The sequence below is a fragment of the Rhinolophus sinicus genome, chromosome 8, assembly GCF_057876585.1.
Source record: "Rhinolophus sinicus isolate RSI-liver-muscle chromosome 8, RSI-T2T, whole genome shotgun sequence".
In the NCBI taxonomy this organism is placed as follows: domain Eukaryota; kingdom Metazoa; phylum Chordata; class Mammalia; order Chiroptera; family Rhinolophidae; genus Rhinolophus; species Rhinolophus sinicus.
The window spans coordinates 7,217,444-7,229,947 of record NC_142508.1 but is presented as its reverse complement, the minus strand read 5'-3'; the positions used below and the strand labels follow the sequence as shown (position 1 = coordinate 7,229,947).

At 47.9% G+C, this 12,504-nt stretch overlaps 1 protein-coding gene across 5 annotated transcripts in view; it reads left to right on the top strand.

Moving 5' to 3' along the window:
* Positions 1 to 11,692, top strand: part of ARHGEF5 (Rho guanine nucleotide exchange factor 5) — a 47,995-nt gene extending 36,303 nt beyond the window's left edge. For all 5 annotated transcript variants that reach the window (XM_019710597.3, XM_074315220.2, XM_074315222.2 and 2 more), the window contains 11 exons: positions 151 to 404; positions 2,989 to 3,149; positions 3,654 to 3,806; positions 4,098 to 4,227; positions 4,492 to 4,566; positions 4,993 to 5,082; positions 6,144 to 6,301; positions 6,901 to 7,062; positions 8,502 to 8,572; positions 10,149 to 10,253; positions 10,959 to 11,692. In XM_019710597.3, the coding sequence (XP_019566156.3) occupies positions 151 to 404; positions 2,989 to 3,149; positions 3,654 to 3,806; positions 4,098 to 4,227; positions 4,492 to 4,566; positions 4,993 to 5,082; positions 6,144 to 6,301; positions 6,901 to 7,062; positions 8,502 to 8,572; positions 10,149 to 10,253; positions 10,959 to 11,116 (1,517 nt within the window). In that variant the 3' untranslated portion in view covers positions 11,117 to 11,692. The remainder of the gene's footprint in view (positions 1 to 150; positions 405 to 2,988; positions 3,150 to 3,653; positions 3,807 to 4,097; positions 4,228 to 4,491; positions 4,567 to 4,992; positions 5,083 to 6,143; positions 6,302 to 6,900; positions 7,063 to 8,501; positions 8,573 to 10,148; positions 10,254 to 10,958) is intronic.
* Positions 11,693 to 12,504: the final 812 nt, after the last annotated feature.

Here is a 12,504-nt window from a genome sequence, read left to right as displayed (position 1 = left end):
CCCAGGACTGGAGAGGTGCTGGCTGTCAGCGGTGGGGTGGGGATACCTACAGGGAGAGCCAGAGCAATCTGGTGGCTTCTGTCTGTTTCTGGGCCTCAACTCCCCCGTCTCCCTAATTCTCTCCCTCTCCCATGCTACTTCACCCCGTAGCTCAGCTGCTCTACCAGGAGTACAGCGATGTGGTTCTGAACAAAGAGATCCAGAGTCAGCAGCGGCCGGACAGTGTGGCCGAGGCCCCGGGGCCCATCTCCCCCCGGCAGCCCCGGAAGAGCCCGGTCTCCTCCGAGTCTTACGTGCAGCGTCTCTCCATGGCTCCCAGCTCCTCCCTCTGGCAGGAAATCCCTGTGGTGCGAAACAGCACCATGCTGCTCTCCATGACCCACGAAGACCAAAAACTGCAAGAGGTACCAGGCAGGGCAGGGTGGGGTGTGGAGGTGGGGGGCGGTGAGGAAGGCAAGCATAGCCTCGTGTGTTCAAATCCTTGTCTTCTGCTTACCCCGCCGCCAAGAGCAGGCTGTCCCCACCATATACTCGTGCATGTCAGTCATCTCCCCTCGGATGGGTTTGACTTGCTTTCTGAAGGTCACCACTAAGCCCGCCTCCCCACCTCTTCATGTCATGGACCATTGACCGCTGCCTGTTACTGGTTCAGACTCATACAAAGGGACCATTCCTCTGAGTTTGTTGGGGGGAGTGTAGAAGTAATCCCATCACTGCTGCTTTTGGTTGGACTAAAATTTCCCTCTGCAACCAGAGTTTCAAGCTACATTAAAGTTTTCCTCTTCAACCAAGGCCCACGCAGGGGCTTTCTGTTGGGTCCCTTGAAGAGTGCCCCTTGTAGCTGTCCTGTGGTCCATTGGTCTCAGAGGCTTTTGAATGACCATCAGTTTCTGCTTGGTCCTTTTTCCCAAAAGCAGGACTGTAGTAGAGGCTGTTTGTCTGACGTTAAGTTATCACCAGAATAGGTTTGACATGGCGAGCTTCTCTTAGAATCAACCTGAAATATGGGTTAAACCTTTCTTCCCAGGAAGACAACATGGCACAATGGAAAGGCATTATGGAATAATATTTAAGTGTTTAGGTTCTGGAGTAAATGACCTGGATGTCAAGCCCACTTTAATATTTGCCAGCTATTGTACTCTGGCCAAATTACTGCTTTTCCTAAGCTTCTGTTTTCTCCTTTGTAAAACTGCATTGCAAGGAGGTACTGGGAGAGTGTATGTGTGTGTGTGTATATAAAACACTGGGTTTGAATCCTGGCTTCCTTTATTAGCTGTGTCACCTTAGGCAAGTCTATAACTTCAGTAAATCTCAGTTTCCTCATCTGAAAATTGAGGATAATAAATGCCTACCTTTCAGTGTTGCCCTACAGTTTAAATAAGTGACACATACCTAGCTTTTAGCACCATGCCTGGTACATAGTTTGACACATATTAGTGCCATGCTATGCCCTGTTCAGAAGTGGGAAGGAGTAAAATTGGGTCCAGAAGGACTTACGGATTAAACCGCGCTTTTACCACGTCAAACAGAGACAGGTTAAATTTTAGGTTTTTTGAAACTCAGGCTTGGGGGCCCTGTTCTGACCTCAACTTTTAAAGCACATGGAGGATATTTAGAAAATCACTAATCTGCCCCATATTTATGGACCAAACAACAGGGAGATGGTATGAACCCTAGCTCTCTTTCTCCAACTGCAGCCTACTCTCAAGTCCACCAGGGCGCCTACGCCAGCCCTGGCCCCATGCTTCTGAGAAAACAAGCCTCTGTGCTTACATACGTATTCCTCCCATAAAATAGCACTCTGGGGTCTACAAAGTGCTAGACCTGACTCCATTTATTTGACTGCCACACATCTTTGTGAGGTGGGTTCACTGTACCTACACAGAAAGACAAGCAAACAGAGGCTCTGAGAGGTTAAAAGAGCCCCCCAAAGCCAGAGAGTTGGGGACTGTTAGAGCCAGGGTGCCAGGGAGCCTGCACGTCCCGGTTCAGTGCTGTGTGTGGGGTCATCCAGTGTGTCACTGGTTAGCCAAGTCATCACCACAGTGTGTGTCTTCTTTCTCTTTCCTGTCCATCCATCTGTCTTGAAGCTGCATGCTTGGATGAAAAGCGTGAGCAGCCCAGCTAGAGGAGACAGGGCCATGTGTCATTGTGCCCCTGATGGAACCTCCAGACGGGTTTCTCAAGTGCTGGACAATTTCCATTAAAACACAACTGCACCATCTCATTCTCAAATATCCTGTTTCCTTCCAATCCCCCTCAAGCCCCCAAATTACCTTCATCGCCTACATTTGTTCCACTTTCAAAGTTCTCTAGCTTAGTAAGTAACTCCATCGTTCACGCCCGTTACCAAACTCAAAATCTGAGGCATTCGCTGAGACTCTCCTGTTCTTTCCTCCCCTGTTTCTAGCAAATAACCATGTTGTTCTAAATCTCCCTCCTGAATAATTATGAAATTGGCCACCTCGCCCCATTCCCATGGCTATTCTGGCCTTCATCGCTCGTCTGGAATTCCTACAACATTCTCCTAACATGAGTCTCTTGCACCTTCTAATCTGAGCACACTGTGCTCAGAAAATCTTTACAAAAAACAAATCTCATCAAGTCAGTCCCCTACATAAAGCCTCTTGTTTCCCCACGGTTGAGAGCCCAAACCGTTTGACCTTGCTCACGTACCTCTCCAGACCTCATCTCTATCTGCTGCTCTAGCTTCAGCTCCTGCCACTACTTGAGTACATGGTTCCGAAAAAGCTCATTTTAAGTCTCTGGGAAGCACCTTTTCCTCTTACACCTCTGGGGGCTTACACGTGTCTTCCCTCTGCTTCAGGCGCTCTTTCCTCGGACCCCGAGCTCAGGTTAGGTCCTGGGGTGACTGTGCACTATGGAAAGATCTGTCTTCTCTATCCTGAAAACATTACACAGCGGCTAGCATACACCAGGGATTCAATAAATGTTTTTAATTAATCTTCCTCCTCCTCATCCTCCTAGGCCAAATTTGAGCTAATTGTGTCAGAGGCCTCCTACCTGCGCAGTCTAACTATAGCTGTGGATCATTTTCAACATTCAACCCAGCTCCGGGCCATCCTTTCCAACCAAGATCAGCAATGGCTCTTCTCTCGCTTACAGGACGTGCGTGACGTCAGTACCACGTAAGAGTCCTCTTCTCCCAAGTACCACTCACTCAGCCTCACTGTCTTTGGCCTGTAGACCTCCAGTTGTTATTTTTGTCTTCTCAGAAACCCTCTCATGTCTCCCTCCATGACTCCCAGTAGGGATAGGGAGAGCAAAGAAGAGAGGGTGGTAGGTAGATGAATAAATTAATGAGAAATCCCTCCAGGGTTGAAGTTTAGATGTACTGTGGGCATGCAGTGCATTGGAGATGAGATGTGGGAAGCATCTAAAGATTAGAAAACCAGAAAAAATAAAAAGAACAAGAAGTAGAATATTAGGACCAGAGAGTTAGATCTGGGGCAAACGAGGAATATCTTCAGACAGAACTCCAGTGCACAGCCAGGGGCACAGAGGCAAGGCCAGTCAGTAGAGGTTACTTCCTGTTGAAGAGAAGATGTCACGAGCTCAGTGGATAGCAGGGATCAGCCACCTGCTCACTGGAGGCCCACAAGTCTCACGAGACTGGTTTGAATACTGTACAGGTTCCTTTCAGACCTGGAGGAGAACTTTGAGAATAACATTTTCACCTTCCAAGTGTGTGATGTCGTCCTGAACCACGCCTCCAACTTCCGCCGGGTCTACCTGCCTTACGTCACCAACCAGACCTACCAGGAACGCACTTTTCAACATCTGCTGTGAGACCCGACCCCCACTCTGTCCCCATGTGGGCCCTGCACTGATTCTGCACCCAAACCTCCAACCCCAACCCAGAGTGCTGTCGCCAGAGCACGTATTCTTGTGTCCGCTCTATGATCTCAAGCCCCAGCCCACCTTCCAGATCAGATGGCCTCAGCATCACATCTGGCCCCCTGTGGGATTCCACTTGATCCCACAGACTGTCCACTGAATCTCCGCTCCCCATGCCTTTCCTGTGTCCCCCAGTCCTCCCCACATCCCTCCTTACCCGAGGCTCGCTGCCCACACAGGAACACCAACAGCAGCTTCCGAGAGGTCTTGGAGAAGCTGGAGAGTGACCCCATCTGCCAACGCCTTTCCCTCAAATCCTTTCTGATTCTGCCCTTCCAGCGCATTACCCGTCTCAAACTGCTGCTCCAGGTATGGCAGTCCCACCTTGGTCCTCTCCCCTCAACTCAAGTGGGGATCTCAGGGAGCCCCAAGGCAAAGGCGGTCCGTTCCTCTGCCCCTCTCCCACCCCTGCAGATGACGTGAGCGTCTTCCCACTGCCCACACCCTTCTTTCTCAGGGTGACTTGCTGCTCCAACTTTGTTCCTGGCCTTCTTCGTTAGCTCATTCCCAGTCACCTCTTCCTTTTTCCCATCCCTCCTTTCATCTGGCTTCTGTCTATTTTTTGTTCTGTAGAACATTCTGAAGAGAACCCAGCCTGGCTCTGCAGAGGAAGCAGAGGCTACGAAGGCCCACCATGCCCTGGAGGAGGTAGGCACCCGCCATCCCATGCTGAGCCCCACAGAGAGCTCTTCCTCTGCGCAGGCCCGTGGCTTCACACAGCACAGGGTCCTGCTTATGGGATCGCTCAGCCACATCCCAGTGTCCACCAGCCCCCCATGTTCACCCCATGGCCTCCACCCCCACACCAAGGACACTGCACACCAAGGGACTGTGCTCGCACTCTCACATTCCCCAGATTAAATCTCACTTTCACTCGGCCCAAGAATATTCTATCAGGTCATACGTAGTGTACCCGAGTGCTAGAACTTCAGCTTGTTGCTGCCTTCATGCAATTCATGCCTTGTAGAAAAGACCGAGGCTGCCACAGCCGATGTCCAGGTTTCCTGCAGGGGCCTCCAAGGTGAACGCTCTAACCCTGCACTCTTCCTCTTCCCTCTCCCTGCTCATGGCCAGCTGATCCGAGACTGCAATAACAACGTCCAGAGGATGCGCCGGACAGAGGAGCTCATCTACCTGAGCCAGAAGATTGAGTTTGAGTGCAAAGTGAGTTACTCCTCAGGATGTCCCACCAGTCCCCTTCTAACACACAACCACCTCACTCCCACTGTGCCAGCCTCCAACCTCATTTCAACACACCTGCTGCTCTGTCCTATTTCTGGGATGCCCAAATGCCTACTGCATTCATTCTCCAGGCACACTGTTCAGTGAGAAAGGGTAGATGTAGGACTGTGTGTATTATAGTGGATTAGCTTTGGTGGAAAAGTAGGAGGGTAGAAATCGATATGTATTTGTTGTGCATATATAAAGCAACTCTAGAGGATACATAAGAAATAAAGGGCAGTGGTTACCGGATGGGGAGTACGGGGCCGATGGGAGAAAACTTCCCAGTGTAGGCCTTTATAAAGATACATATTTTGCTTCTTGAACCACTCAATATTTTATCAAGTCTTCATCTAGTCTAACCAAACCCATGTAAAATGGAATCTAAATATAGGACCAAAATCTCCCATCAAAATGCAAATCAAAAACAAACATTCCACATTTAAATTCCAACTCAGAACAGATACCATCCTTATCTCCCTGGAAGAGAGGGAACGTCCCTTATCCACATATTGATCACAATTCAGTACCTTTATCTTTGCCTAATTCCAGCTCCAAGCAGACCCTCCCCCGTTCTCCTCATCTCTACCTGCTCCTCTCAAGTCTCTGGTTATAAGCAAGGAAAGATCATGTCAGAACTGCCCAAATCTTTTCACTTCTAAGAAACACATCATACTATTTCCTGCCTTGTTCCTTCACATGCCCTACTTGGGCTGGTCCATCTCTTTTTCCGTTCAGGCTTCCAGGGCTGAGCTTCTCCTATAGTCACTTTACTGGTCGGACCATAGGCTCCTTCCATTTGTCTGAGTTATGAACATGGCTGCACAACAGTAGACGGTCGTAGGTAGAGGCTCAGAGAGAAACAGAGTCTAGTGGATGAGTTATGCGCAAGAGGAAGATGTGAACGAGATGATTGGCGTGGAGGATGGGACTGAGAGGAAGCCTCGCACTTGTCCTGTGTCACACTGCTGTGATACTGTCTTCTGTCTCCCCCTACCCCGTAGATATTCCCGCTCATTTCACAATCACGCTGGCTGGTGAAGAGTGGAGAGCTGACAGCCCTGGAGTTCAGTGTCTCCCCAGCGCTGCGAAGGAAACTGAACACGCGGCCAGTCCATCTGCATCTCTTCAATGACTGTCTGCTGCTGTCTCGGCCCCGAGAGTCAGTGACTGGAATGGGAGGCCAGAGCACAAGAGGGAAATGGGATGAGGCAAGAGGGAAGGACGAAAAGGGACAGAGAGGGGGCGAGTTCCTAGAGGAACGCTTCTCCATAGCTCAACCCATAGAGCACAGGTCATGGCCTAGACGAGAAAAAGAAAGATCCGAAGCAAAATATTGTGTCACAAGATCATATGGCAAGACTGTACCATGTTACAGACACAGAGAAAAATGCAGCAAATTACTTTATCACATTCTCAATCGGTCTGTTTGTGGTTTTCTTGGGCTAGACTCAGCCTACTAGCCCAGAGATACTCAGCCAATTCCAGATTCTAACTCTCGGTCCTAAAGGCCTTAGACAATGTTTATTGGTTCTGTCTCTTCAACTCTTTAAAGTGGTGAAGTATCCATGGCACTAGATGTCACTGGGTGACAAATCCCTGGGAACTCTGGAGCTACCATCTTGAGAGCAAGTTAGCACCATCTTATGTTTTTTATGAGAACGTGCAGATGCTAAAGACAGGGATTTTGGATCCAAAGGTGTGAGGGTGGCTGAAGCACGGCAACTCCAGGGTCAGGATGAAAAGCCTTGTCTTTTGCAGGGGTAGCCGGTTCCTGGTCTTTGACCATGCTCCCTTCTCCTCCATCCGGGGGGAAAAGTGTGAAATGAAGCTCCATGGACCTCACAAAAACCTCTTCCGGCTCTTCCTGCTGCACAACACACAAGGCACCCAGGCCGAGTTCCTGTTCCGCACGGAAACTCAGTGAGATGGGGCTGGGAAGAGGAGTTGTGGGGAGGGAGGGGGGACAGCCTGGGCAGGAAGTGGTACCGAGGCAGAAAATGTGATCGGAACACAGGCACAGCACCATTGTCCATTGTGGACGGAGGAGCACCCATAGAAGCCACACTCCTGGAGCTAATAGAACTATAGGAGGCTGGGTGGAGAGGGGGTCAAGTTGCTACCAAGGCTTAGTGTTTATTTTATACCCTTTAGTCAAGTAGGACAAAGTCTGTGAGATATCAGAAGGAGAGGGGCCGCTATGGCGTAAAAAATTGGAATACTGACATCCACGAGAGAATGTCCATGTGCACAGCCAGAAATTCCTTAGTACCCAAGGCTGGGGGCATATCTGTGCCTAAGACAAGTGCTGGGGTGCCTTTGGCTTTTCTTGTTCCCACCTTCCAACCCCGTCTTCTGTTGAGCAGACGTCTGTAGTGTTGACAACTTTGATTTGCTCATCTTTTAAATGATAATAATAATAGTAATAATAATAAAATACATTTGCACATATGTACATTTGGAGAGTATTAAAAAAATAATACCTACAAAATCTGATACACAGTGTCTATAGGAATGAGCAGCTACAAGACTGGACCCTGTATTGATGTTATAAAAGATACATGAGATCTTTTAAAAAAGTTTCACACGATACTCAATAGTCTGAGGATGCTTGTGTTGGAGATGCTTTTCAGTTTGGTCCCTTGGAAGACACTTCCGGGTGGAATCACTAATGCCTGTCTTCACTTATGGAACAAAGGTGGTGGTATGCAAAATGTCACCTGAAGCAAGTAGTCAGAAGGAGCCTCGTGGTCTTTGTTCAGGGCTTTAGGCAGCACCTTCCTGGACCAGTAGGAGAGTCTGCTCTCAATTTCTCACATGTGTTTGGAAGCAGAGACGAAGATAATGCAAAAACCTTCGGATAATTACAAAATTAGGTTTGGGTTATATTACATGACAGAAAATTAGAATTATCTCCCTGATATAATTATGATTACAGAATAATTTTCATCTCTGAGATAGTTGATGGGAGGGAGGTGGGCAGAGGAGTGCCAAGAATTGTGCAAAGTGATGGAGGGAATCTAAACTGAGATGCACATTCTGCTTAGTACAGTCCCCGAAATGGAAAATCTACCTGCTTATAATTGACAGTGGACTTCATGCCACCACTTGAAAGCTATGAGATGCCACCTAGCAGGATAAGCCTGGAAAGAGGAGGGGAAAAAAAAAGGGTGACAAGACACATTAACATGTAGTTCAAGGTCCTGTCACATTTCCAACCAAGCAGAGTCTCTGAGTTTTGTCCTCATTGCCATTAAACTAGACAGGTCTTCCCCACAGCCATGTTCCCTTCCCGCCACTGGCCCCTTGTCCTACACCCCCAGAGCTGCTGTGGAAGCAGTGACCCTGCTTTGTTTCCTCAGAAGTGAAAAGCTTCGATGGATCTCAGCCTTGGCCATGCCAAGAGAGGAGTTGGACCTTCTGGAATGTTGTGGTGAGTGATGGTCTAGGAGGAGGAGAAAAACGGCGGGCTTAGAGGGCTGGGTGGTAATTCTGGGAGGCTGCTGTTTCGTGCTTTTGTCCAGAATTTCAGGGTGGAAGACTGCCTGCTGGAGCTTAAACACTTGAGTTTCAGCTTAAAACTTTCCATCACCATGGCAGTGCCTCCACTCTCACCATATATTCCCTACCTTGGGCAATAGTTTGCTCTTTTAAAATATTTGTCCCCTTACGTGTATCCTGCTATTGTTATGCCTGGATTTTACCTACTTGAAGGTCTGGGGAAAATGGGAGGAAGTAGGGCTGGAGCTAAGAGTCACAGGAGGATAGCAACACAGTAGATTTGTCTTAAGCACACGCCCTCCTGTAGGATGACTGGAGACCACTACCCTCACCCCTTACCCTACCCAGGTCCCCATGGGTACACACACCCACACACATTAGGAATGTGTGTGCATCCATGCTCCTTATCAGGATTTGTGGGTTTCCTACACGCCCCTCAGTTGTCTTCCAGCAAGGATTCCCTACTTCATGTCCAGAAAGGAACTGAATTCAAAGGAAGACTGAGTCTTTAGTGACTCAAAAGAACAAACAAATACCAGGAAGCTTGGAAAAGGAAATAGGAGAGCCAGGCTATGAACTCTGTTCTGTTAACCCTCTCCCTGTGTGATGCATCTGCTGGGCTTCAGCTCCCCAGGGTTGGGAAGGAAGGCAAAATCATTCTCCCTCTACCCTCCTCCCTCCGCTGACCTTGGGAATGGCTGATGAGGATGCGCTTTCAAAAAAGAAGTGCAGGTGATTAAAGCAGTGTTCTCCATGTTTCCTGAGGAAACCAGTACAGTGTGGTAATGTGGAAAGAGCAATAAACCCATGTAAGATGGAATGCTTATGGGTCAGGAGTACTCAGAGGCTTGTTAATCTTGAGCTTCAAAACTATGGGAATGTCTCCTGATTCATAAAAAGATGGAAATATAAGACATCCAGCATTTCCTCAAGAATCTGCTTGACCAACCCAGTCATTTGCAAAGAAGGAAACTGAAGCTGAAGGGGATTAAGTGCCTTCTTAGCTCATACTTGGAAACCCGCGGTTACGAGTCCTTTAGTCCCACATCTGGTACCGTGAAGAACATGAGGAGTGAGTCACAGATTCAGGTTTCACAATCTAGTTGGTGAGCCAGAACACACACACGACACAGTTAGATAAGGGACCCAGGGTTTGGCCTAGACAGTCAGTTTTATGGGAGTTCAGAACCCACAGGACTGCAGAGGCAGAGAAGGCTTCCGACGGAAGAAGGGTCTCCAGGATTTGTAATGATGAATCACTAAAGGTGATCCCAGAATGTTGCTCAATTCAGCTTCCCCGGAGAAATAGAAATTTTGATTCATTTCAACTCTGTTATTTCTATTTCCTTGTCAACCATTTTGTTCCCTGATAGAAGATGAAGACTTTTCCAGTTGTCTCTTCAAAAGCCCAAACTTTCTCTATCCCAAGTCCTCCCAATTTCCTCCTGCAATTCCTTCTCCACTCGCCTTTACTTACCTGTCTTCACACTCTCTCTTCTCTTCCAAAGATTCCCCACAAGTACAGTGCCTCCGAGCCTACAAACCCCGAGAGAACGACGAGTTGGCTCTAGAGAAGGCAGATGTGGTGATGGTGACCCAACAAAGCAGCGATGGTAAGAGGGGGACTCTACGGAGACCAGGCAGGACGTTAGAGATGGGACACTAAGGAGGAGGTATTGGTTTCCTAGGGCGGCTGTAACAAAGCACCACAAATTGAGTGGCTTAACACAATAGAAATGTATTCTCTCATGGTGTTGGAGACCAGAAGTCCCAAATCAAAGTGTTGGCAGGGCCCTGCTCTCTCTAAAGCCTCTAGTAGAGGAGGCTTCACTGCCTCTTCCAGCTTCTGGTGACCTCAGGTGTGACGTGGCTTGTGGAAGCACCATCTCTACCTCTGTCTTCTGTGTTTGTGTATGTGTCCAGATTTCCCTCTTTTTATAAGGATACCATTTATATTGGATTAATGCCCCACTTTACTCAAGTGACCTCATCTTAACTTGACTAATTACATCTGCAACAACCCTATTCCCAAATAAGGTCATATTCTGAGGTACTTTAGGTTACCACTCCATATATTTGGGGGGAACACAATTCAACACATAAAGGTGGAGATCGTTCAGGAGTAGGCAGCTATAGACTTTGCTAGACCTAAAGCAGCCAGGGTTGGTGTGCTGGGAGGCTTTTATCTAATAAATACCGAGGGCTCTCCAGTCCATTCAACCTCATGGCTCAGAAAAGTTTCTGGGAAGGAGATCCAGGGGAAATTATTGTGAGTGTTTTCCAGGTCATTCTTATTCCTACCCACCCTGTACCCATAGGCTGGCTGGAGGGCGTGAGACTCTCAGATGGCGAACGAGGCTGGTTCCCTGTACAACAGGTGGAGTTCATTTCCAACCCAGACGTTCGTGCCCGGAACCTAAAGGAAGCCCAGCGAGTCAAGACTGCCAAACTACAGCTGGTGGAACAGCAGACCTAGCTATTCTCTGGGAGGAATCTCCTGAGCTTAAGGACAAGATGTCCTTGGAGAGGGCTGGCCCCACAACCATGCAACAGAGGCCTTTTGTGAACCAAGAACTTGACCTTCTGAGAACTCAAGGACAAAACCTGTTGCTAGTCCCAGCCCTCCTTTTTGTGTTTGTGCTTGGTCGGGGATTTTGAGGGACTTTGCACTGGACTCTGGAAACCTTTTCTCACAGGAAAAAAGACCAATGGCGCCTACGCCAAGGAACTTGACTCCTACAACCATACAATGCTTAAACATGCTCTGCTTCCCGAGCACAGAGTCAGAGCTGACCAGAGTTTCCATCGTGGCCATATGTTAAACAGAATCTCACCTCAGTTCACTGAAGGAGATGTTTAAGGGGGATTAATATTATAACTCAGATGGGAGGGTAACCTCTAAGGTAGCTTCCTGGTGACCTCTAAGGTAGCTTCCAACTCTAAAGATTTTCCATAATTATTGGTATGAGGTCAGTGCATGTATCTCTGGGATCTATTAGTGGCAATGTGAGGGTAATGCTCTCTCACTCTAATAAACTTGGCACTTCTCTGAGTGTTTTCTCCTCAAACTCTTGAGCACTGAGCAAAGTTCAGGACGTTTTGTTCCATGAGGCTTCCAGGCTATTTGATTCGGGTCTCACGAAGGTCCAAGATGGCAGCTAGGTTATGGTGGCTGTGGACGCTTGCTTTATGACTCCCAAGACTTTGGGCAGTTTCTCTGTTATGGCATCAAAGGTTGTATATGAAATTAGGAGGATTGATGGGTGATGAAAATACCATTCAAACTTTCTTTTTTACTGAACTCATAAGGTATAGGCTGCTTTGGGTGGATTTGGAAATCCTACTCACACCCTTCCCAGTTTTATGTTTTCACTTGGATTTTTGTGGACGTATCTTCCCAGCTGTTTCATCCTCTTTGTGACAAGCAGTACAGTGTTATGGAAAGAGTCCTAGGACCCAAGGCAAGAGACATACTACGCTCCAGTTGCCACACTGCCGTGATTCAGCCTGTTCGTGTCTCAGTTTCCTTAAATGCAAAGTGCATGATCGTACCAAATGACCGCCAAAGTCCTATCCAAGTCTACAGTCAATCCCCTGTCAGATCACCTTTCTCAGTAGAAGAGCATCACTGTACATTTTTTTCCTCAGGGCCCTCATACAGCAACAGTACAGCCATCTTTTAAGCTGGATTATTGTGGTCCTTCCCTGGGGCGTTCTACTCTTCTGTTTTAGCTTTAGGAGGGGTCAAAAGTAAAATTGCATTGCAGCTTTCTACAAAGGTAAGAATTACACTACAAACTTTGTCCTATACCCAGTTAATGATGATATGACATGATAGTATCACTTTTGATAGCACATTTTGTT